Source organism: Pipistrellus kuhlii, unplaced genomic scaffold, assembly GCF_014108245.1.
Source record: "Pipistrellus kuhlii isolate mPipKuh1 unplaced genomic scaffold, mPipKuh1.p scaffold_m20_p_33, whole genome shotgun sequence".
NCBI classification, from domain to species: Eukaryota; Metazoa; Chordata; class Mammalia; order Chiroptera; family Vespertilionidae; genus Pipistrellus; species Pipistrellus kuhlii.
The window spans coordinates 3,621,888-3,648,598 of record NW_023425533.1 but is presented as its reverse complement, the minus strand read 5'-3'; the positions used below and the strand labels follow the sequence as shown (position 1 = coordinate 3,648,598).

At 37.9% G+C, this 26,711-nt stretch overlaps 1 protein-coding gene across 6 annotated transcripts in view; it reads left to right on the top strand.

Moving 5' to 3' along the window:
• Nucleotides 1-26,711, top strand: part of MORC4 (MORC family CW-type zinc finger 4) — a 117,385-nt gene that overhangs the window by 33,129 nt on the left and 57,545 nt on the right. For all 6 annotated transcript variants that reach the window (XM_036460739.2, XM_036460740.2, XM_036460744.2 and 3 more), the window contains 2 exons: nucleotides 1,786-1,905; nucleotides 3,301-3,401. In XM_036460739.2, coding sequence (XP_036316632.1) covers nucleotides 1,786-1,905; nucleotides 3,301-3,401 — 221 coding nt within the window. The remainder of the gene's footprint in view (nucleotides 1-1,785; nucleotides 1,906-3,300; nucleotides 3,402-26,711) is intronic.

The following is a 26,711-nucleotide window of genomic DNA, read 5'->3' as shown; positions in this document are numbered from 1 at the left end:
ATATCCCAAGGAATCAGAAGCACCAGTCATGAAGGATATATGCATTCCTATGTTCATAGCAGCACAATTTACAATAGCTAAGATTTGGAAACAGTCTGAGTGCCCATTAGCAGATTAGTGGATTTAAAAATGGTGATACAATTACACAATGGAATACTATGCTGCTGTAAAAAAAGAAAGAACTCTTACCATTCGAAACAGCATGGATGGACCTGGAGAGTATTATGCTACATGAAATAAACCACTTGGAGAAAGATAAATATCACATGATCTCACTGATTTCTGGAATATAATGAACAACATAAACTGATGAACAAAAATAAATCCAGACCATCAAATCTCAGAGGGAAGGTAGAGGAGGGTGGGGGTAAGGGGGAGTGATCAATCAAAGGACTTGTATGCATTCATATAACCTTAACAAAGGACAGAGACAGTAGGGGATGAGGGCATGTGTTGGGGGCTGGGAGTGCCTTGGGATAGGTCAATGGGGGGAAAAGGAGACATATGTAATACTTTAAACCAGCGTTTTTCAACCACTGTTCCGCAGCACACTAGTGTGCCGCGAGATGTTGCCTGGTGTGCCGTAGGTGCAGACAAGACAAGAATTTTATAATTTTTCACTATTTTGTTTACTTAATATTTCATAATAAAGTAATTATAAAATACTTTCTTTGTATTTATTTGATTCCTATTCAAGAGAATTACTTTATATATAGTCAATATAGGCACAGAGTTAAATTTTTTAACATTTTCTAATGGTGGTGTGCCTCGTGATTTTTTTCATGAAACAAGTGTGCCTTTGCCCAAAAAAGGTTGAAAAACACTGCTTTAAACAATAAAGAATTTAAATAAAAAAGTAACAAAAATAAATTTTATTTAACTAATTAGGATATGAAGATTTCTTGTTAGTATTTGTTTTAATGAAAATCTTAGTTACTTTTTCTCCCCTTTATCTTTTTCACTCTCTTACCTTTCTTTCTAAATCAAATCAGACTTGTTAAAAACTCATCATTATTCATTTTTTGTATATAATAATTAGTTGTCTTTATTTCATCTATACAAGCTTGTTAACTTCGTCCCATGGTATATGTTACAACAGGACTATCCTTTACATTTAAAAGTTATTTGATTCTTCATGCTTTGTTGTCATTGTTTCACATGATTAGCAGGACTTACACTTTTAATTTTAATTGTTTAGATTTGTGTTGTATTATTTACAACTCTTATGAGAACCTGGGAGAACTAGCAGAAAATTGAGCCACTAGCAAATGTTAAGAATCATTTTGATTATTTGTAATTTTTTAAATCAGTGCTGGCATTTTGGTATACATTCTTACAGTCTTTTCTATGTATATGTTTGTATATAATTATTTTTAGGTAATGCTTGTTATTATACTCAGAACATTTTCTAATATTACAAAATGTTTTTCAAGGACATAATTTTAAAGCTACATAATAGACAGTGTGGATATACCAACATTTATCTAATCATTTTCTTAATGTCAAACATTTAAATTAGTTATGTATTTTTTGCCATTATAACTAATTGATAAATCTGTAACATAAACCTTTATGGGCTTCCCTGACTTTTCTGTAGGATTCCTAGAAAGAGAACCACTTGGTCAAAGGTTAAGAATATTTGTCAAGTTACTACTACCGGTTTTTAAAATGCCCTTTAGAAATGTTGCACCAATTTATATCCGATGTTCTTTGCTGTAATAGGTTGCAAGCTTTTTTTCTGCCAAAGTTCCTGGTGTTTGTCTCCTTAATGATTTTTTTTTTCAGAATAAGCAGGTGAAAATAACTTTTGGGTTCTCTTGCAAGAATAATAACCAGTTTGGAATAATGATGTATCACAACAACCGACTCATAAAGCCCTTTGAAAAGGTGGGATGCCAAGTGAAGGTGAGTGATTTTTTTTTTCATAGAAGACTGAAAAAAGTGGGAAGAGGATTTAAAATTTAATTAACATAACTAATTTAAATGTTTGACATTATATTATTAATGACTTTTACTCCCATCTTATAATGGTTTTTAAATATTATCCTGGAATTCAATGTTACCAGTGAGCCATCTTGTGTTAAAAAAATCTATTTCTCATTCCTCTTAGATACTAATCAACACGGAAACTTTGCTGAATGCATTTTCTAGGTGAATGTTAATAAGAAATAGAATGAGAACAACAGAACTCTGCCATGTGTATAAGTCTATTAGTGTTGAAGGTAGTTTTTTTATATTCTTGGGGAGACAATACAGCATAGTGGAAAATGAATAAAATTTAGTGGTTGATGGCCAGGATTTGAGACCTGGCTTTTCTACTTACAAGCTATGCAACCTAATTGCTTAATTTATCTGAGGCTCAATTTCTTACCTGTAGAATGGGAACCACAATAATAATTTTACCTGCTCTACCTACCTAATGCTTAAAAGGTTGAAAGATTTAAATGGGATAAATTATGTGAAAATATTTTATAAACTGAACTATACAAATTTTACCATCATCTTTAATATTTTAATTGCAATTTAAAGTAGAAATAGCCACAATTCCATTCATTTCTATTTTATAGATAAGACTGCTAAAGTACAAAGAATGACAAACTGCTTTATATTTAACAGTAGGACAAACTTATATTAGACCCAGAATAGTTTTCAGTCTATGTTGATTTTCTTTGCTATATCATTTTTATACAACTCATGTTTGTGTGCTTGTCTAACTACATCTTGACTCAATTCCTTCCATTAAAGAGTAAAAAATATTTTTAATCCAAAAAATATCTTGTATCAACTTGTAATTAATAACACTGCAAATCTGACTCATGTTAGTAGTTGATTAGTGGCCTACTTGTTTATTTTAATAGAGCATGATAATTACATAGCATCCTTAAATTTTTTTCAGAGGAAGTTTGGATTGTGTTCCCTAGAACAGTAGTATTAATCAGTATATAAGTTTGATTTTTTTTAAGCAGTGTCATTTTTTGTTCAAATGAAATCATATGGCAGTATAAAACAGAAGAAAACGAAGGTAGTGTGGGAGAAATAGAGATGGCTATAAACCTTAGAATAGCCTAGATCTATGGATCATAGTTAGAAAATCTTGTCCTAGAACTTGCCAGAGGTTGCAGTTAAATGTAATATTTGCAGTCTATTGAAATATATTCTGAGTGTTTCTATAGATCTTGTTGGCCTTACCTTGCCCATAAAGGTTATGTAACCTTTCTATTATTGTTTGGAATCAAAAGAAAATGCTTCCAGGCAGTCAACAGTAATGTGAGTGTTGAAATTAATATTTTTTTCCCTAAGCCAACTCATGGAGAAGGTGTGGGAGTAATTGGAGTCATTGAGTGCAATTTCTTAAAACCTGCCTACAACAAACAAGACTTTGAGTACACCAAGGAGTACCGGTGAGTCACTCACAACCTAAAGAGTTTCTGGTAGTTTCTTCAGATATGATTCTGTTCTATGAAACCTCTAAAAGCACCTCTAAAAATCAGGCTGGTAAATTAACTGATAATTCCTTCAAATCTATTTTCTTAGATGAAAAAGAAAATGATTTGACTTTTCAAAGAGGAATGGAGGGGGAGAGAGAGAGAGAAATATCAATGATGAGAGAGACACATCAATTGGTTGCCTTCTGGATGCGCCCTGACCAGGGCCGGGATCAAGCCTGCAACTGAGATACATGCCCAGGATTTGAATCGAACCCAGCACCTTTCAATCTGCAGGCTGATGCTCTATCCACAGAACCAAAGCAGCCATGGCAAAATGATTTACTTTTAAATGAAAGATTATATTATACATGATATATGGAGCTTTATATATAAGATTATATATACATGATATATGGAGCTCAGTTGAGATAAACCTTACCTCAACATTATGTAAAGAGCATGGAAGTCATTTAGTAAAATACTTCTAGTGAAACAAAGAGCCTTGGAATTATCTCTTTTTAATATATAATCTGTATTAATATCACATCTTCTTTGATTCTAGCATACATGCCAGCAGCAGTTTTTCCCCCCATTTTTATTGAATTTATTGAGGTGACATTGGTTACTAAAATTATAAAGGTTTCAGATGTACAATTCTATATTAGATCATCTACGTATTACATTATGTGTTCACCACTCAAAGTCATGTCTCCTTCCAACACCATTTATCCCCTCCATGCCCTCTTCTACCTTCCCTACCTCCCTTTCCCTCTAGTAATCACCATACTGTTGTCTGTGTTATGACGGGGTTTTTTTTTTATTGTTGTTGTTGTTTGTTTGTTTTGTTTGCTTAATTCCAGCCCCCAAACCACCTTTCCTTCTTACTGCTGTCAATCTGCATTTTGTATCTATGAATCTGTTTCTATTTTGTTTGTTAGTTTATTTTGTTCAAGTGCAAGTGGTGTTCTGGGTGTATAGAGAGATAAGGTATGAAGACATTTTTCTTTTAAATCTTTATTGTTCATACTATTACAGATGTTCCTCTTTTTCCCTCCATAGCTCCCCCACCCAGTTCCCACCCCACCCCATGCCCTCGCCACTGTCATTGTTCATAGGTATAAGTTTTTGTCCAATATCTTTCTGTATCCCCACACCCTCTTCTCCCTTCTCTCCCCCCCCCCGAGAATTGTCAGTCCACTCCCTTTCCATGACCCTGATTCTATTACATTCACCATTACATTTGTTTTGTACATCAGATTTTTTTTTATTCATTTGACTTTTAGATTCACTTGTTGATAGATATGCATTTGTTATCACTTTGTTGGTCAAAATTGTTATCTTTACCTTTTTCTTCTTCTTCCTCTTCTTAAAGAATACCTTTCAGCATTTCATATGATACTGGTTTGGCAGTGATGAACTCCTTTAACTTTTTTTTTGTCTGTGAAGCTCTTTATCTGACCTTCAATTCTAAATGATAGCTTTGCTGGATAGAGTAATCTTGGTTATAGGTTCTTGCTATTCATCACTTTGAATATTTCTTGTCACTCCCTTCTGGCTTGCATAGTTTCTGTTGAGAAATCAGCTGTCAGTTGTATAGGTACTCCCTTGTAGGTAACTAAAGGAATTTTTATCTTGCTGCTTTCAAGATTCTCTCTTTGTCTTTTGCCCTTGGCATTTTAATCATGATGTATCTTGGTGTGGTGCTCTTTGGATTCCTCTTGTTTGGGGTTCTCTGCCCTTCCTGGACTTGTAAGTCTATTTCTTTCACCATGTAGGGAAGTTTTCTGTCATTATTTCTTCAAGTAGGTTTTCAATATCTTGCTGTCTTCTTCTGGCACCCCCATCATTCGGATATTGGTACACTTGTAGTTTTCCCAGAGGCTCCTTACACTATCTTCATTTTTTTTTATTCTTTTTTCTTTTTGCTCTTCCAGTTGCATGTCTTTTGCTTCCTCGTACTTGACATCTTTGACTTGATTCTTGGGATCCTCTAGTCTACTGTTTAATCTCTGAATATTATTCTTTATTTCAGTCACTGTGTGCTTAAATTCTGAATGGTCCTTTTCCATTTTTTTTTGGCATTCCCATTAAGATCCTTGAAGGTCTCACTAAGTTCCTCAGAGGTTTCTATTATATAATAGAAGATTCTTGAGTGACCTAATAACTGTGGTTTTAAACTCTCTATCTAGTATTTTGCTTTCATCCATTACTTGTGACATGTTTCTTTGTCTCCACATTTTGGCTGCTTCCCTATATTTATTTCTATATATTGGGTAACTGCTAAGTGTCCTTGAGTTGATAGAGTAGCCTTGTGTGGTATATGTCCTATAGGGCCCAGTGGCTTAGCCTCCTCAGTCACCTGAGGTGGACACTCTTGGTGCACCCCTTTGTGGGCTGTGTGCACAGTATTGTTGTAATTAAGCCTTGATTGCAGTTGGTATCACTGAGAGGAATTGACCTCCAGACGAATTGGTTGTGAGGACCAGCTGTGTCTACAATGGAAGAGCTTCTGTGTAGGAGACACCCTTATGGGACAGGACTTGCTTCAGTGGGGCTTTGGTGCTCACTGAGTCTGCCCCTTGAATGTGTCTCTTATGGATGTGAAAAGTTGTAATCTGGTATGGTCTCACACTGACCACTGGGTACACTGGCTCTTGGATCTCCAAGGAGGTGCAAAGTCAGCCACTGCCTAAGGCCATCCAGCAGGAGCTACAGAGAGATCTGCAGATTCCTCCTCTTTTTATTGGGTTTGGAAGTGCCCAGACTAGGCCCAGCTGTGTAGCAAGGCAGGCTGTTGCTGTTGCTGCTGCCTGTTTGACAAGTTTTGAGGCAGGATCTCAGGGAATCTCCTGGGCAGAGCAAACAGCAATGTCTGCCAGTTAACCCTGCACCAGAGAGGTCCCCGCACAGAAAAAATGACTACTGCAAGCACCTCTGTCTAAAAGAAAGCTGCCCTCTTATCCCTGTCCCAATCCCAGACAGTCCAGTTTCTCCCCATATGTGTCTGGGTCCTTTAGAGTCTTGTCCAGAACTGGAGTTCAGAGCAAGTGGGATCTTATATCTCCTTCCCAATTAAAAAAGCAGCGCACCCTGGTGCCAGCCCGTTCCATGCCTCCACACCTCCTACCAGTCTCAATATGCTTTCTTATTTACCTCTAGTTGTAGAACTTCCACTCAGCCAGCTTTCCCATGGTTCTGGATGATAGTTGTTCTGTCTTTTAGTTGTAATTTAAAAAATATATATATTTTATTTCTTACAGAGAGGGAGGGAGAGGTATAGAGAGTTAGAAACATCGATGAGAGAGAACATTGATCAGCTGCCTCCTGCACAGCCCCTACTGGGGATGTGCACGCAACCAAGGTACAAGCTCTTGACTGGAATCAAACCTGGGACCCGTCAGTCCAAAGGCCGAGGCTTTATCCACTGAGCCAAACCAGTTAGGGCTTAGTTGTAATTTTGATGTGGTTGTGAGAGGCAGCAAATACAGGTGTGTTGCCATCTTGGTTCCTCCCCATTTTCTTTCTTCCTTCCTTTCTTCCTTTCTTCCTTCCTTTCTTCCTTCCTTCCTTCTTTCCTTCCTTCCTTCCTTCCTTCCTTCCTTCCTTCCTTCCTTCCTTCCTTCCTTCCTTTCTTTCTTTCTTTCTTTCTTTCTTTCTTTTTTTGACATCTCAGTAGAAATTTCTTTTTAGAATGCAAGAAAAGTAATTTCCCAAATTTCGTTATTTTTGTGTGTGTGTGTGTGCCAAAACTGTAAAAAAAAATTAGATAAATTTTGTACCTTAATTTATCTGTAATTGTAAGAAATTTAGGATTCATGTCTGACAGAGATAATTTTTTTGGATGGCAACCCCATATTAATTTTAGGGTAATTGGTTCTTTTTTTTTTTTTTAAATAAGTTTTTATTGTTCATATTATTACAAATGTTCCTTTTTTTTCCCTACCACCATTGCTCTCCTCCACCAGGTTCCCACCCCACCCTCTGCCCTTTCCCCACTCCCCATTGTCCTCATCCATAGGTGCACAGTTTATGTTCAGTCTCTTCCCACATCCCCCTCTCCCCTTTTTCCCAAGAATAGTCAGTTCACTCCCCTTCCATACCTCTGATTCTATTATATTCAACGGTTAATATTGTTCATCAGATTTTTTTAATTTCCTTGGTTTTTAGATTCACTTGTTGATAGTTACATATTTGTTGTTCATAATTTTTATCTTTATTCACTTTCTCTTCTGAAAGAACCCCCTTCAGCAATTCATATAATTCTGGTTTGGTGTTGATGAACTCCTTTAGCTTTTTTTTTTATTAGTGAAGCTCTTTATCTGACCTTTGATTCTGAGTGATAGCTTTGCTGGATAGATTATCTTTGGCTGTAGGTTCTTACTATTCATCACCTTGAATATTTCTTGCCATTCCCGTCTGGCCTGCATGGTTTCTGTTGAGAAATCAGCTGACAATCGTATAGGTGCTCCTTTATAGGTAACTACCTTCTTTGCTCTTGCTGCTTTTAATATTCTCTCTTTGTCTTTTGCTCTAGGAATTTTAATTATGATGTGTCTTGGTGTGGTCCTCTTTGGATTCCTTTTGTTTGGAGTTCTGTGTGCTTCCTGGACTTGTAAGTCTAATTCTTTCACCAGGTGGGGGAAGTTTTCTGTCACTAATTCTATCACTATGTTTTCAATATCTTGCTCTCTCTCATCTTCTAGGACCCCCATAATTCTGATGTTGGTTCGCTTGAAGTTGTCCCAGAGATTTCTTACATTATCTTCAATTTTCTGGATTCTCTTGCCTTCTATCTTCTGTGGGGGAGAAGAACTTCTGGTTCTTTATGTTCCAAATCTTTGACTTGATTCTTGCGATCTTCCATTCTGTTTTTAGGACTCTGTATAATATTTTTTATTTCAGACAATGTATTCTTTATTTCTTGTTGATCCCTTATCATTTCTTGTTGACTCCTATTAATTCTAGTTGATCTCTTTTCATATCCTCATAGGTCTTATCCATCTTTTCTAGGAAATTCTTGAAAACCCTTTTAAGCGTAGATTTGAACTCTATATCCAGTCGCTTTTTGTCCTCCATTTCTTTCGTTTGTGATCTATTTCGTTGTCGCATTTTGCAGTTACAGATGGGGCGGGATTTCAGGGTGGAGCCTACAGCCTTGGCCTCCGTCAGCCCCGCCCTATGCGGCTCCTGTGTCTCAGGATCCTTCAGTACTCACTGCAAAGCGCCTCTGAGAGAAAGGTGCCCTTGATTTTCGCCTGCTGCCAAACAGTCTATGCTCTCCCCCAATGAGCCCGGTATTGGGGTTCAGTTCAGAGCAGACTGGAGCCCCAGTCTCCTTCCGGCCAGGGCAATCCCGCGGCACAGCCGACTGTCCCTTCTTTGTGTGCAATGTGTGTGCCGCCGGGACCTCCTTTCGCCACTTCCCCGGGGTTCCGCCTTACAGCCCAGCTCCCTATGGATGAGCCTGAGTCCCCGGGGTCTGGCCTAGAACTGGGGTTCAGAGCAGTCAGAACTGGGGCCCAACACAGTCGAAGTTTTATCTCCTTCCCTCTAGGGAACGCCAGCTAGGCACTAGGCCGCTCTCCTCTCCGGCTCTGTCCTCTCCGCACACTGTGTGTCTCCGTACCTTAGGCTTTTCCAGCTCCTCCGCGCTTCCTTCTGGTTTTCTCCTTGCTTCTCTTTGTAGAATTTCCAGTCAGTCGACTTTTCTGTAGTTCTGGGTAATGTCCATTTTATATTTTAGTTGTATTTTATTGAAATTGTTGTGTGCGGCTGCGGCTAGGTGTTTACCTGAGCGCAGCCATCTTGGATCTCTTGGTAATTGGTTCTTGATCACTGGGGCTATTCAATGGTTATAGTAGCTGCCTGCCCTCAGTTTTAAGTATTATAAAATGGTCTTTTAAATATGAGTCTGGCTCATCATGGAGATCTTTGGCTAGGACTTGACTCTTAAAAGTGAAAGTTTAGAAATGACATCAGCTTGATAGCAGTTTCAGAGCCAAGTCACTGTGTTTCTCTTGAGTAAATGGAATAGTGACTTTCTGCTGATTAAGCAAGTAGTTATGATCTGTGAAATTCAAATGTTAAATATAAAAAATTATTTACCACCTTTCTTATATTATGTTTTCCAAATCCTCATCTACATTTTAAATTTTAGAGGTATTTGATCCTTAGTTTATGACGTTAAGTTTCAATATGAGTTTGAGGTGATTGAAGGGACTCCAGATATATTTCATCACCTGTAGGCTTATTTAGGTAAACATATAGGATTTCTGGTTTAAGTTGTTTAATAATCTGCTACACATTTCATTAAAAATAGACAACTAATATATTATCCTGCATACAGTCTTTGAGGACAATTTTTGCATAACTCTTGTTCCAAATCTGGCATCATTTTCTGTTTTCACTCAATTTATTTTATATAGAAGGAAAGGTGTTTAGTTAAAAAAAAATTGAATTAGAGAGGGGCATTAGAGAAGGTTGTCTGCTACCACAAACTCATGCTGTTGTATTATAAATATCAAAGCTGCAAATGATAAAATGATAACAGCCATCATACTGCTAGAATGTTTTTATTTTAATTTTTTAAATAAATCTTTATTCATATTATTACAAATGTTCCTCATTTTTTCCCCTCCATTGCTCCCCTCCACCAGGTTTCCAACCCACCCTCTGACCTTTCCACACACCCCATTGTCCTCATCCATAAGTGTACAGTTTATGTTCAATCTCTTACCACACCCCCCACTCCCCTTTTCCCCGAGAATCGTCATTTCACTCCCCTTCCATACCTCTAATTCTATTATATTCACCAGTTAATTTTGTTCATCAAATTTTTTAAATTCCCTGATTTTTTAGATTCATTTGTTGATAGTTACGTATTTGTTGTTCATAATTTTTATCTTTATTTTCTTCCTCTTCCTAAAGAACCCCCTTCAGCAATTCATATAATTCTGGTTTGGTGGTGATGAACTCCTTTAGCTTTTTTTTATTTGTGAAGCTCTTTATCTGACCTTCGATTCTGAGTGATAGCTTTGCTTGGTAGAGTATTTTTAGCTATAGGTTCTTGCTATTCATCACCTTGAATATTTCTTGCTATTCTCGCCTGGCCTGCATGGTTTCTGTTGAGAAATCAGCTGACAATCGTATGGGTGCTCCTTTATAGGTAACTACCTTCTTTGCTCTTGCTGCTTTTAATATTCTCTCTTTGTCTTTTGCTCTTGGAATTTTAATTATGATGTGTCTTGGTGTGGTCCTCTTTGGATTCCTTTTGTTTGGGGTTCTGTGTGCTTCCTGTACTTGTAAGTCTAATTCTTTCACCAGGTGGGGGAAGTTTTCTGTCCCTATTTCTTCCAGTTTTTGGTATCTTGCTCTCTCTCTTCTTCTTGGACCCCCATGATTCTGATGTTGGTTTGCTTGAAGTTGTCCCAGAGGTTTCTTACATTATTTTCAACTTTCTGTATTCTCTTGTCTTCTTGCTTCTGTGGAGGAGTGTTCTGGCTCTTTATGTTCCAAATCTTTGACTTGATTCTTGCAATCTTCCATTCTTTTTTTAGGACTCTGTATAATATTTTTTATTTCAGACAATGTATTCTTTATTTCTAATTGATCCCTTATTATTTCTAGTTGATCCCTTTTCATATCCTCATAGGTCTCATTTATTTTATTGGCTTTTTTCTAGGAAATTCTTGAAAAACCTTATAAGCATGGTTTTGAACTCTATATCCAGTTGCTTTTTGTCCTCCATTTCTTTCGTTTGTGATCTGTTTATTTGTCTCGGCATTTTTGCTGCTTCCCTGAGTTAGTAGGGTGGCTTTGTGTGCTAAGGTGTCCTATATGGTTCAGTGGGTCAGCCTCCCAGTTACCTGAGGTGGACACTCTTGGTGCACCCCTTTGTGGACTGTGTGTACCGCCTTGTTGTAGTTAAGTCTTGATTATTGTTGGTTTCACTGGGAGGATCTGACCTCCAGGCCAATTGGCTGTGAGGATCAGCTGTGTCTATGCCGGGAGACAGCCTTATTCGACTAGACTTGGAAAAATGCAAAAGCCTCTGTACTCAGCTTGGATGGGGCGGAGTTTCAGGATGGAGCCAACAGCCTTGCCTTCCCTCAGCCCCGCCCTATGAGGTTCCTGAGTCTCAGTGTTCCTTTGTGTCCTTCGGTACTCGCTGCAAGCACCTCTGAGAGAAAGGTGCCCTGGAGTTTCGCCCGCTACCAAACAGTCTAGGCTCTCCCCCAATGAGCCTGGAACTGGGGTTCAGTTCAGTTGGAAGTGGGGTTCAGAGCACTTTGGGGCTTTTGTCTCCTTCCCGCTAGGGCAATCCAGAGGCACAGTCAACAGTCCATTCTCTGCTTGCAATGTGCATGCCTCTGAGACTTCCTTTCGCCGCTTCTCTGAGTTTCCGCCACTTCCCTGAGTTTCCACCTTACAGCCCAGGCTCCCTCCGTATGAACCTGAGTCCCCAGGGTCTGGCCTAGAACTGGGGTTCAGTACAGTCGGAACAGGGGCTCAGCACAGTCCGGAGCTTTTGTCTCCTTCCTGCTAGGGCAATCTAGCAGCAGAGTCAATAGTCCATCCTCTGCGCACAACGTACACGCCTCCGGGACTGCCTTTCGCCACTCCCCTGAGTTTCCGCCTTACAGCCCAGATTCCCTCTGTATGAGCCTGGGGCCCCGGGTCTCGCCCAGAACTGGGATTCAGTGCTGTCGGAATTGGGGTTCAGCACAGTCTGTAGCTTTTATCTTCTTCCTCTAGGGAACGCCAGACAGGCACTCAGCCTCCCTTTCCTCTCTGGCTACGTCCTCTCTCTGCGCGCAACATGTCTCTGTACCGTAGGCTTTTTCAGCTCTGCTTTTCCTTCTGTTTATCTCTTTCCTTCTCTTTGTAGAATTTCCAGTCAGTCAACTTTCCTGTAGTTCTGGATAATGTCCAATTTGTATTTTAGTTGTATTTTTTGAAATTGTTGTGTGAGGCTGCAGTTAGGCGTATACCTATGCTGCCATCTTGTTTTTTCTCCTAGAATGTTTTTAAATAAATCTCTAATATTAGTTTTAATATTTATCAGATTAAATCTGCAACTATTAGGGCTCAAACTTACAACATTTATTTTTATTTTTAATTTTTATAATCTTTATTGTTGAAAGCTTTACATATCTCCCCCTTTTCCCCATCTTGATCTCTTCTGTTCTGCCTCCACCCCTGCCTCAGGTCTTTATGACCCTATTTTCTATATCCATGGGTTATGCATATATGCATACAAGTTCTTTGGTTGATTGCTTCCCACCCTCCCCTATCTTTCCTCCGAGATTCCACTCTGTGTTCCATACTTCCATGTCTCTGGATCCTCTCAATTCATTATTTTGTTCATTAGATTCCACATATGAGTGAGATGATGTGATACTTGTTTCTCTGACCGACTTATTTAACGTAGCATGATACTCTCCAGGTCCCTCCATGCTGTTTCAAAGGGTAAGATATTTTTTTTTACTGCTGCATAGTTTTCCATAGTATAAATGTACCACGGCTTTTTTATCCACTTCTCTACTGATGGGCACTTGGGCTGTTTCCACATCTTAGCTATTGTAAATTGTGCTGCTATAAACATAGGGGTGTATACTTTCTTTCTGATTAGTGTTTTGGGTTTCTTAAGACATATTCCTAGAAGTAGGATTACTTGGTCAAATGACAGTTCCATATTTATTTATTTATTTATTTATTTTTTAGGAAACTCTATACTGTTTTCCATAATAGCTGCACCAGTCTGCACTCCCACTAGCAGTGTATTAGTGTTTTCTTTTTTCCACATCCTCACCAGTACTTGTCATTTGTTGATTTGTTGATGGTAGCCATTCTAATGTGATACCTCATTGTCATTTTAATTTGCATCTCTCTGATGATCAGTGACTTTGAGCATTTTTTTCATAAAACTTACAACATTTTTAGAGTAAATTTCAGCTTAAAAGTGTAATCAACACATACTGAATGAGCACCCCACCATTGCATGGTACAGTGGCTAGGCTTTGTGGAATTTTCTAGAGAAATTCAAGATATGATTTCGGTCTTTGAGGAGCTTATAGTCTATTTATAATAGCAGATTGTCACATACATTAAACAATTTAGAGATTAATATAATGGCTATTTGAGCAATCAAAACCTAAGTGGTATGGTATAGGACAGTGATTGGCAAACTCATCAGTCAACAGAGCCAAATAGCAACAGTACAACGATTGAATTTTCTTTTGAGAGCCAAAAACTGACTTCTGCGCATGGGCCACGAAGTTTCAATCTCACTGTACGTGCACGCCCACATATGGTATTTTGTGGAAGAGCCACACTCAAGGGGCCAAAGAGCCACATGTGGCTCACGAGTTGCAGTTTGCCAACCACTGGTATAGCAAAAATTCCTTGAGATAACAGATTTGGTAAAAAGTATGACTTAAGATTTTCCTTGAAGGATATAGGATTTAGAAAAGGGGGGAAGGGAATTTAGGGATGGAAATTATAGCATAAGCTAAGGTAGTGACAGGAACTCAAAATGGTAAAAATATTGGGAGTAAGAGTAGAGAGAAGTAACTAGAGTGAGAAAAATTAAAGTCAGATGGATAGAGTAGGGCCATATTCTAGAGCATGTATTGACCAACTTTTCCTGTGAAGGTCCAGGGCTAAATATTTTAGGCTTTTTACCATATGGTCTCTGTCACAACTACTCAATTATGCTGTAGCACAGGGTTGTCGAACTCAATCAGAGAAGGGGCCAAAATCTAAAATCCAGCCTAAATCGCGGGCCGAATGGTTTACTGAACAGTCATAAACTGACAATGTTAACCAGAAATGTGAATTTAAAATGAGTGGAACAATCTTTTCCTTAACAGTGCTGTTAACCAACTCACATGCTATCAAGCAAAACAGTAATATTGGTATCAAGCAAAACAGTAATATTGGAATGTACCTAAAATGCTCATTGTTTTGTTTTCTGGCTAGATGTCTGACACCGTTTTCCCATGATCAATGAGTCAATGTTCGGTTTTATTTCTTGGGCTGTAGCAACCCGCAAAACAGCATGGAGGTTGTCATCGGTAATGCGTGATCTGTGCTTGTTTTTGTTCAGATTCATTATTGAAAACATCTGTTCAAAAAGATAGGTGCTCCCGAACATGGATAGAATACGGGCAACCTGAAGTCGGAGCTCTGGCATTGAGTCAGGGGGCAGTAGAGGGTAGAAGTCCTCAATTTCAACATCCTGAAACCTTGATTTCAGGCCACTGTCAGACTGAAGCTCGATTATCTCCATCTGAAGGTGATGGGGCACATTGTTGACATCAACTGTAAAAGGATTGGCAAAGATGTCAAAGCCTGAGTGCTGTGTTCTAAAGTCAGAGAAGCGCCGCTCAAATTCACTTAGTAAATGGCTAACTTTGGTAGCCAGCCAACTGCAAGGAAAAGTACCAGAAATAGTGGTTGAGATACTCAAACAAACGGGAAAGTGGGCAAGATTGTCCTGTTCCAGTTGGGACTTCCATAGTTGAAGTTTACTCTGGAATGCTGTGATCATGTCAGACATCTTTGTGATGACTTGTTTGCGTCCCTGCAGCTTCAGATTCAGTTGGGCGAGATGCTCGCATATGTCACACATCATAGCAAAATCACATAGCCAGGCGGGATCCGACAGTTCAGGCAAGGGCTTTCCTTTACTTTCCATGAAAAGAGCAATTTGTTCTCTGAGCTCAAAAAATCTTTTGAGGACTGTGCTCTTGCTCAGCCATCTTACTTCTGTGTGGTATGGCACGTCTCCATGCTCTGCACCCACCTCCTGTAAAAACTGCTGGAACTGGCGATGATTCAGGCCACGTGCCCGTATAAAGTTAATAGTTTTAATGACTGTGGTCATTATGTCATTCATGTCCAGAACTTTTCCACACATAGCCTCTTGGTGGATAATGCAATGATAAGTAATCAAGGGTGTGTGGCAGTGACTTTTTTGCATTCTTTCCTTCATTAGTCCAACCAAGCCTTTCTTTTCTCCGCACATTGAAGGTGCGCCATCTGTAGTTAGCCCCACCAACTTTTCCCAGGGTAATTTAAAATTATTTATAGATTTCTCCACAGCCTCAAATATATCTCTACCAGTCGTCGTCCCATGCATGGCAGCTACATCCAAAAGTTCCTCAGTGACAGAGAGGTCGGTCTTCGTAGCACGTATAAAGATGGACAGCTGCGCTGTATCAGTGCTGTCTGTGCTTTCATCGATAGCAAGTGAAAAAGCGAGATAACTGCATGCCTGTTCGGCCAGCTGTGATGATAGATTTCCTGAGAGTTCTTGAACTCTATCTGCAATGGTGTTTCTTGACAAACTGACATTTTGAAAACTCTGTATCTGGTCTGGGCATACTTGCTCACACACTTTTAGCATGCATTGCTTCAAAAAGGCACCCTCTGAAAAACACCTTGAAGTACGGGCAATTTCTTCAGCCACTATAAAGCTTGCTTTCACTGCAGCATCATTTTTCGCTGTAGCCTTTGTAAACATTTGCTGCTGTGATTGTAGTTTGCCTTCTAGTTCTTTAACAATTTTATGCTTTTCTTCCAAAATATATTTGCCATACTTAACATTATGTTTGGTGTCAAATTGATGACGTATATTGTACTCTTTCATCACCAACACTGTCTCATAACACAATATACACACTGGTTTGCCCTCTCTAAGCACAAACATGTATTCATTTTCCCATTTGTCATTAAATTGTCTGCCTTCACCGTCAACTTTTCTTTTCCTGGACATTTTGGAATCAATATTGGCAGTAAAAGATGTAGTTTATTGGAAATCTGCGTTAGAAGGAAAAAGTTGAAAACTGCACAGGGATAGCTTGATTTGGCAGATGGAGTGGAGAAAAAAAAAAGTCAGTCAATAAATGCCTGGCTGGGTACAGATAGCAGATTCTGTTGCGATTTTTATGCCTGCACTTTATGCCAGGAACTGGCAGCTTCTGCTGTGTATTTTTTATGCCTGCACACTCACTCTCTCCTCTGCTCTGCCACCCGCACAACCACATTGGATGCCGGACTATAGGTCACGCCTCCTGAATCTCACGTGACTTGTTATCTATGCGCATGTGTAATAGATAGCAAGTACGGCGGTTGGCGAGGCGGCCGGCGAGATCACAAGCCTCCTATGTCACCGCGCATCATTGTGATGGAACGCAGCGGAGTGCAGTGATGACAGCGCGGTGCGGGCCACATTGCAAGGCCTGGCGGGCCGGATTTGGCCCGTGGGCCTTGTGTTTGACATGTGTGCTGTAGCATGAAAGCACCCATAGACAAAAACAGTCAGTGACCTAGATTGGGCCCACAGGCTGTAGGTGGACGACCCCTGTCCTAGAGCCATAGTTCCAAACTATGTGCCTAGCTATACAAAATGAACTCACAGGGAAACCATAAGATATTTTAAAATTTTGAGGGAAATGCAGTGATACTTGACTTTAGTTTATAAACAATAGAAATTGTTTCCTATTGCTATCATAACAAATTACCACAAACTTAGTGTCTTAGGACAAAACTAATTATTGCAGAATTCTGTAGGTCAGAAGTAGAACATGGATCTCATTGGGCTAAAATCAAGGTCTTGGCAAGGCGGCATTCCTCTCTGGAGGCTTTAGGAGAGAATGTATTTCCTTGCCTTTTTCAGCTTCTTGAGGCTGCTAGCATTTGTTGGCCCATGACCCCCTTCCTCCATCTTCAAAGCCAGCAATGGTAGACTGAGTCCTTCTTACATTACATCACTCCAGTGACCTTCCTTCTATCATCACATCTCTAATTATGATTCTTTTGCCACACACTTCCACTTTTAATTGGATAATTCAAGATAGCCTATTTTAAGGTCAGCTGATTAATAACCTTAATTTTGTCAGTAACCTTAATTCTTCCTTTCTGTGTAACCTAATATATTCATAGGTATCAGGGATTAGGACATAAATGTCTTCAAAGGACCATTATTCTGCCTATTACATTATGCCCTCTGACCCCCTAATATCCATATACATCTCACATGCAAAATATTCCCACCCCATATCAATATTCCCCATTCTCAATTATTATAGCAACTCAAAGTCTATACTCTCATCTTAATGTCATCAGCTCAAAATCCAAAATTCTCATAATCTAAATCAGAGATGGGTGATTTTCTGAGTCTGATCCATCTTTGGATAAAATTCTTTTCCACCTACTAGTATAGGCATGGCTATTTTATTTTCATATTTTGCTCACAAAATACAATGGTAGGACAGGCATAGAATACCATTATAAATATTTCAGTTCAAATGGGGATAAACTTGAAGGAAAAGGGAGTATTTGGTCTCAAGAAATTTCAAACTCTAGCCATTACATTTCAAGGCCTGGGAATAATCTTCAGGGGCTTAAAGCTCCACCCCCTGGATTTAAGATTCTGCTTTCTAACCTAATGGCTCAGCATTATCTTTTTTTTAAAAATATATTTTATTGTTTTTTACAGAGAGGAAGGGAGAGAGATAGAGAGCTAGAAACGTCGATGAGAGAGAAACATCGACCAGCTGCCTCTTGCACACCCCCTACCGGGGATGTGCCCGCAACCAACATACATGCCCCTGATCAGAATCGAATCTGGGACCCTTCAGTCCGCAGGCCGACGCTCTACCACTGAGCCAAACCGGTTTTGGCGGCTCAGCATTATCTTTAATTTTTCATGAAGGGTAGCATATATTTACAGTTGAGATGTTTCATCAGCCTGTGTCCAGACTATAGAATTTTGGAGGTTTAACAGCCTTCTTTTATTTTATGCTCTCTTCTCCCTTTCAGTCAAATCTAGCATGTTTTGTGGTAGTATACCATTCTTAAGAACCCTGTGAATCTCACATATATATCATAGATATTCACTCCATCAGACAAGAAGTTTCTGACAGGTCTTTCCTAGATAATCCTATTTCTATTCTTAGCTTCTGCTGAGATGGCTGTGGAGATCTGAGTTACGTGTTTAATTTTTTTTTTCAAAGAGCTTTTTGTGTGACTGAATACTCTGACCTTTTGATCTTCCTGAGATATTAGCAAAAGGTTGTCCAGTCACAACCTTGACTTTTTCTGTAGAGCATGCTTTCCTGGCATGGAATCTCAAAATTTTAGCAACGTATACAATCTGGATAGGCTGAGAATTTCCAAAATCATTACCTGTAAGTCCTGTTTTCTTTTTGTTGAACAGTTCTTCCCTCAATTTATCTTTTTCCTCTCATATTTTATGTAAGCAGCAAGAAGACACCAGGCCACACTTTCAATACTTTTCTTTGAAATCTCAGCTAAATGTTCTATCACTTACAAATTCTGATTTCCCCATAACTGTAGAACACAATTCTGTTAAAGCTTTCTGCACTGTATAACAAGCATCACCTTCCCTCAAGTTTTCCAATAACATGTTTATTTCCTTCCAGCAACACCTTTAACATCATAATTCTACTAAGAGTCTGTTCATAATAATTTTGGTATTATCTAAGGGAATTCATTTTTTTTCTCTATCATGGTCCCCACTTCCTTGAGAGCCCTCACCAGTGGGGTTTTTAACATCCATATATGTACTGACAGTCTGTTCAAGGCAATCTAGGCTATTTCTGTTGTGCTACTCAAGTTCTTCCATCCTCTGTCCACTGTCTAATTCTAAAGTAACTTCTACATTTTTAAGGATTTTTATAGTAGCACCCCCACTTCCATGTAATTCTAAAATCTGCATACCTTTCGATTACAACATATCTTTGTGTATCTGGGCTTTCAGTGGTTGCTGTGATACAAAGCAAGTAACTTGGTGTTGACTAAGAAATGAGGAAAACTGTCCAATTTGATTCCAAGGTTTGAGAAGTACAGTACCCAATAGGCATACACATCCCATTAGTAAATAATTGTGGTTATTTAAGAATGAAATAGAAATATTTTTTAATTTATATGTATTATTTTTTAAATGGATTCTAAATTTTAGTTCATAAATACTTGCTAAGTTGTTTACACCTAACTATTTAATAAATGGAGCTGGTATTTATTTATTTTGATTTAAGGGTGCCATGAAAAACTTGAGACACTAAGGGTGCCATAAACTGAGAAGGTCTGAGAACTTTTATGTTAGAGGGACATTGGGTAGAGTTGGTTGATGCCTTAGGCCAGTGGTCGGCAAACTAATTACTAGTCAACAGAGCCAAATATCAATAGTACAATGATTGAAATTTTTTTTGAGAGCCAAATTTTTTAAACTTAAACTTCTTCTAATGCCACTTCTTCAAAATAGACTCGCCCAGGCTGTGGTATTTTGTGGGAGAGCCACACTCAAGTAGCCAAAGAGCCACATGTGGCTTGCAAACCGCAGTTTGCCGACCAGTCTTAGGCAATGAGAATTAATTGGGTGGCTTGAATAGGGGAGTGAATTGAAGCACTATCTTAAGAATATAGAACAGGGGAAAAAATAAAGAAGAAAAAGAATATAGTACAGTTGACTCTTGAACAATGAAGGGGTTAGTAGGGGTGTCGAACTCAATCAGAGAAGGGGCCAAAATCTAAAATCCAGCCTAAATCGCGGGCCGAATGGTTTACTGAACAGTCATAAACTGTCATTGTGATGGAAATGCAGCGGAATGCAGTGATGACAGCGCGGTGTGGGCCACATTGCAAGGCCTGGCGGGACGGATTTGGCCCGAGGGCCTTGTGCTTGACACATGTGGTTAGAGGCTCACACCACCCATGCAGTAAAAGCCCTGCATACAATGCCCAACTGGCATGGCTCAGTGGTTGAACATCAACCTATGAACCAAGAGGACACAGTTCCATTCCCATTCAGGTCACATGCCTGGGTTGCAAACCTGATTTCCATAGTGGGGGGCGTGGAAGCTGCAGCTGATAAAGGATTCCTTCTCGTCATTAATGTTTCTATCTCTCCCTCTTCCTTCCTCTCTGAAATCAATAAAAATATATTTCTTAAAAACCTGCATAGAACTTAAGTCCAGATATACAAATTCCCAACTGAACATAAAAATTACAGTTGACCCTCAAACAATGCAGGTTTGAACTTTACAAATCCAATTAAGTATGGATTTTGAACAATGTGTGTTTGAACTTATATGTGGATTTAAAATTATTTTTTTAATCCTCACCTGAGAATATGTTTTTCCCCCCCATTTTTATTAAGGTATTACATGTATACATATCTTTCCATTGTCCCCCCTCCCACTCCCATACATGCCCTCACCCCTCAATATCTTGCGTCCATTGGTTATGCTTATATGCGTGCATACAAGTCCTTCGGTGGATCTATTATCTCCACCACCTCTCCCTAACTTTCCCACTGTAATTTGAGTCTGTTTGATGCTTTACTGTCTCTGGATCTATCTTTTTTTCATCAGTTTATAATGTTCTTTATTATCCACAAATGAGTGAGATCATGTGGTATTTTTCTTTCACTGACTGGCTTATTTTACTTAGCATAATGTTCTCCAATTCCATCCAGGTTGCTGCAAATGGTAAGAATTCCTTCTTTTTTATGGCAGCATAATATTCCATTGTGTAGATGTACCACAGTTTTCTGATCCAGTCATCTACTGGCAGGCACCTAAGTTGTTTCCAAATATTAGCTATTGTAAATTGTGCTGCTATGAACATAGGGGTGCATATAGCCTTTCTGATTGGTGTTTCTAGTTTCTTAGGATATATTTCTAGGAGTGGGATTACTGGGTCAAATGGGAGTTCCATTTTCAGTTTTTGAGGAAACTCCATACTGTTCTCCACAGTGGCCACACCAGTCTGCATTCCACTAGCAGTGTAAAAGAGTTCCTTTTTCTCCGCATCCTCGCCAACACTTGTTGTTTGTTGATTTGTTGATGATAGACATTCTGACAGATGTGAGATGGTACCACATTATTCTTTTGATTTGCATCTCTCAGATAATAATGACTTTGAGCATATTTGAATGTGTCTCTTAGCCTTCCTTCTGTCTTCTTTTGAAAAGATTGTATTTACATCCATTACCTATTTTTTATTGGACCATTTATCTTCCTTTTATTAAGTTGTATAAGTTGCCTGTAGACGTTGGAGATTAAATTTTTATCAGTGATAACATTTGCAAATATGTTCTCCCATACAGTGGGCTTTCTTGTTGTTTTGTGCATAATTTCTTTTGCTGTAAACAAGCTTTTTTATTTTGATGTAGTCCCACTTGTTTATTTTCCCTTTAGCTTCCATTGCCCTAGGGGCAGTATCAGTGAAGAAGTTCTTTTGGCATATGTCTGAGATTTTTGCTGCCTGTGGATTCCTCTAGTATTTTTATGGTTTCCCATCTTATGTTGAAGTCCTGTATGCATTTTGAGTTTATTTTTGTGTATGGTGTAAGTTGGTGATCATTTTTTTGCATGGATCTGTCCAATTTTCCCAACACCATTTATTGGAGAGACTGTCTTGACTCCATTGTATGTTCATGCCTCCTTTATCAAATATTAAATGAGCATACTGATTTCGGTCGATATTTGGATTCTCTATTCTATTCCATTGGTCTATATGTCTGTTCTTGTGCCAGTACCAGGCTGTTTTGAGAACAGTGATTTTGTAACTCAGCTTTAAATCTTGTATTGAGATCCTTCCTACTTTATTCTTCTTTATCAGGAGTGCTGTGGCTATTTGGGATCTTTTTTTTATTCCAGATGAATTTTTGGAGAGTTCTTTCTAGGTCTGTGAAATATGCTGTTGGTATTTTAATGGGGAGTGCATTGAATCTATAGATTACTTTGGGTAGTATAGACATTTTAATGATGTTGATTCTAGCAATCCATGAACATGGTATGTTCTTCAATCTGTTACGTCTTCCTCCATCTCTTTTTTCAGTGTTCTGTAGTTGTCCACGTATAGATCTTTTACCTCCTTAGTTAAGTTTATTCCTAGGTATCTTAATTTTTTTGGTGCAATGGTAAATGGGATTGCTTTTTTAGTCTCTCTTTTTGTAAGTTCACTATTGGTGTATAGAAAGGCCATAGATTTCTTGGCATTAATTTTGTATCCTGCTACATTGCCAAATTCATTTATTAAGTCTAATAATTTTTTATGTAGTTTTTAGGGTTTTTTTGTACAATATCATGTCATCTGCAAATAAGGACAGTTTTACGTCTTCTTTTCCAATTTGGATGCCTTTTATTTCTATTTCTTGTCTAAATGCAATGACTAATATTTCCAGTACTATGTCAAACAGGATTGGTGAGAGTGGGCATCCCTGTCTTGTTCCTGTTCTTAGGGGAAATGGTTTTAGTTTTTGCACATTGAGTATGATGTTAGCTGTGGGTTTATCATATATGGTTTTTATTATGTTGAGGTATGATTCTTCTATTCCCACCTTATTGAGAGTTTTTATAAAGAAAGGGTGTTGTTTTTTATCAAATGCATTTTCTGCATCAATGGATAGGACTGTGATTTTTATCTCTCAATTTGTTTACGTATCATGTTTACTGATTTGTGGATATTGTACTATCCTTGCATTTCTAGGATAAATCCTACTTGGTCATAGTGTATAATCTTTCTGATGTACTGCTGAATCTGATTTGCTAGAATTTTGTTGAGGATTTTGGCATCTATGTTCATATTAGCCTGTAATTCTCTTTCATTGTGTTGTCTTTATCTGGTTTTGGTATTAGGGTGATGCTGGCTTCATAGAAGGAGCTTGGAAGTGTTTCTTCCTCTTGAATTTTTTGGAATAGTCTGAGGAGGATAGGTTTTAGTTCTTCCTTGAATATTTGGTGAAACTCCCCTATGAAGCCATCTGGCCCCAGGCTTTTATTTGCCGGAAGCTTTTTTGATGACTGCTTCAATTTCTTCCATAGCTATTGGACTACTAAGCTGTTTAGATTCTTCCTGATCAAGTTTTGGTAGGTTATATTTTTTTAGTAATATGTCAATTTCTTCCAGGTTGTACAGTTTGATGGAATAGAGTTGTTCATAGTATTTTTTAATAATCCTTTGTATTTCTGTGAAGTCTGTTGTTATTTCACCTCTTTCATTTCTGATTTTGTTTATTTGGGTCCTCTCTCTTTGCTTCATGGTGATCCTGGCTAGAAGTTCATCAATCTTGTTTATCCTTTCAAAGAAACAGCTTTTGGTTTTGTTTATCTTTTCTATTGTTCTTCAGTCTCTATGTCATTTATCTCCACTCTTATCTTTATTATTTCCTTCCTTCTGCTTACACTGGGCTTTTCTTGTTGCTCTCTTTCTAACTCTTTGAGGGTTAGGTAATTTATTACCATTGTTTCTTTTCTTTCTTTCTTTTTTTTTTTTTTTTTTTTTTTTTTTTTTTTTTTTTTGCAGTAAGGTTGTAGATGTAGAGCTATGAACTTCTCTCTCAAGTCTGCTTTTGCTGTGTCCCATAGATTTTGGATTGTGTTTTCATTGTCATTTATTGCCATGATGTTTTTTATTTCTTCCTTAATCTCTCTGGTAACCAGTCATTGTTTAATAGCATGCTGTTTAGTTTCCATGTGTTCTATTTTTTGGGTTGTTTTTATTGTAGTTGATTTCCAGTTTCGTTTTGTTTTTTGCCACTGTGATCTGAGAAGATGCTTGATATGGTTTCTATCTTCTTGAATTTGAAAAGGCTTTGCTTATGACCCAATATATGGTTTATCTTTGAAAATGAACCATGTGCACTTGAGAAGAATATATATTCTGTGGCTTTGGGGTGAAATGTTCTGAAGATGTCAACTAATTCCATCTGGTCTAATGAGTCATTTAGGATTGATATTTCTTTGCTGATTTTTTGTTTAGATGATTTGTCCAATGATGATAGTGGGTTATTAAAGTGTCCTACTATGTAGAAATTGCTGTCAATCTCTCCCTTGTTATCCTCCAGGAGGTTTTTTTTTTTTTTTTAATGTATTTGGGTGCTCCTGTATTGGGTGCATATATGTTTACCAGAGTTATTTATTCTTGTTGGATTGCTCCATTTAGTATTATGAAGTGGCCTTCCTTATCTCTTTTTATGTCTTTCACTTTGAGATCTAATTTGTCAGATATAAGTATTGCTACCACAGCTTTTAATTCATTTCCATTCACCTGAAAAACCTTTTTCCATCCTTTCACCCTCAGTCTGTGTGCTGAGGTGGATTTTTTGTAGACAGCAGCTATATGGGTCATTTTTTTTTATCCAATCCATTACCCTATGTTTTGATTGGGGCATTTAATCCATTTACATTTATAGTTATTATTGATAGTTACTTATTTGTCACCATTTTTATTCTTTACCCCTGTGTTCCTTTTTTACTATTTATTTATTTATTTATTTATTTACAGCAGACCCTTTAGCATTTCTTGCATTGCTGGTTTGTTGGTAATAAATTACTTTAGTCCTTTTTTGTCTGTGAAGCTCCTGATTTCACCTTCAATTTTGATTGATAGCCTTGCTGCGTCCAGAATTCTTGGATTCAGATCCTTTCTTTGCATGACTTTGTATATTTTATTCCATTCCCTTGTGGACTGTTGAGTTTCTGTTGCAAAATCAGTTGCTAGTCTGATGCGGGTTCCTTTGTATGTAACTTTCTGTCTCTCTCTGGCCGCTTTTAAGATTCTTACTTTGTCGTTGGTGTTTGCCAATGTAATTATAATGTGTCTTGAAGTAGGTCTTTTGGGGTTCATTTTGCTTCGTACTCTGTGAGCTTCTTGGATTTGTGTGGGTTTTTTCTTCCCTATATCAGGGAAGTTTTTTGTCATTATTTCTTCAAACAGGTTTTCTATTCCTTGCTCAGTTTCCTCTTTTTCTGGCGCCTTATTATATGTTGTTTTGTTTTGTGTTTTCCCAAAGTTCCCTTAGGCTCTCCTCCTAATTTTTAATTTATTTTCTAGAAGCTTCTCTACTTGTGTATTTTTTATACCTTGTCTTCTAGCTCACTGATATGGTCCTCTCCTTCTTCTAGTCTACTCTTGATGCTTTCTATTGAGTTCTTTACTTCAGTGATGTCATTTTTCATTTCTTTTTGGTTCTTCATTTCCTCTTGGTTCTTACTCATATTGTTGAATTTGTCTTCCATTCTTTTCAGCCACCTTATGACCATTTCTCTGAATATTTTCTCTGATAGCTTGCTTTCCTTTCTTTCGTTTACTTTCTTTTCTGGTGATGCCTGCTTTTCTTTCATATGCGGGCTGTTTCTTTGTCTCCCCATGGTCTCTCTTCTCTGGGTGTCTGGTTATGTAGTTCTCTCTCTCCGGTGTTGATTTAAAGGCACAAAATACAACACAACCAGGTACAACGCACAAAGTACTGAACAGGAATGTATTCACAATATTGATAACTTCAAATAAAAGTGACCACCAGAGAAAGGCGGATTAGGGAATAGGAGAGAAATAAGAAGAGCAAAAAAAATAAAAAAGAAAGGAGTTCCAAAATGAAATTGGGGAAAGGAAAAAAAAAAAAGTAAAAGAGAAAAGAAAGAGAATAAGAAAGAAAAGGGGAACAAACCGTATATATGGGGAGAAAACTCCATTAGAACATTCACTAATCCCAACAAATGCCAGCAACAAGTACCTGGAGATTATTACAAACTACAAAGAACAACTAATATCAAGTGAGGTGAGGGAAAACAGAAGCAAAAAACAAAGCAAACAAGAAAACAAAACAAAACAAAAATAATAAGCAAAACAATCTCACAAAAAATCTATACAATTAACATTCAGGCAAACAACAAAAGGACAAAGAGAAAAACAATTTTTTTGGATAGTGAAGACAGAGAAGAAAGAAGTGTGTATGGACTTGGAGCAGGGGGTTAGAAATTAGATATGTAAGTAGGGTGAAATTTAAACAGGGGGTAAAAGAAAGAATAGGGAAAATCTAAAGCAGTAAAAGGGTAATAGAAATAGGACACCAAGCGGGGAAGAGTTAGGAAGAGAGTGATGGCATAAAGATAGAGTTGAGATAGTGAAAAGATGCTAAAGGAAAGATCAAAATAGAATGTAGAACACTAATCCCAAAGTAAAATAAAGAGAAAATAAAATGGCACTTTAAAAAAAATGGTAAAATAATAGTAGTAATAACAGTGATTGAAAATAAAAATGTAATAATTAAAAATGTAAAATCAAGTGAGGAAAAAAGAAAAAAAATAGTTTCTTAAGTAAAAGATAAAAAAAAATTTTAAATGAAAAATAAAAATATAAAATATAAATTGTGCAGTTGTGAAGGTCATTCACTTCCTCTATTGTTCTGTTTGGCACACCTGTTTCCTAGTCAGGAGAGTATTGAGTTCCCTGCGTTCCACTGCTCCCAAG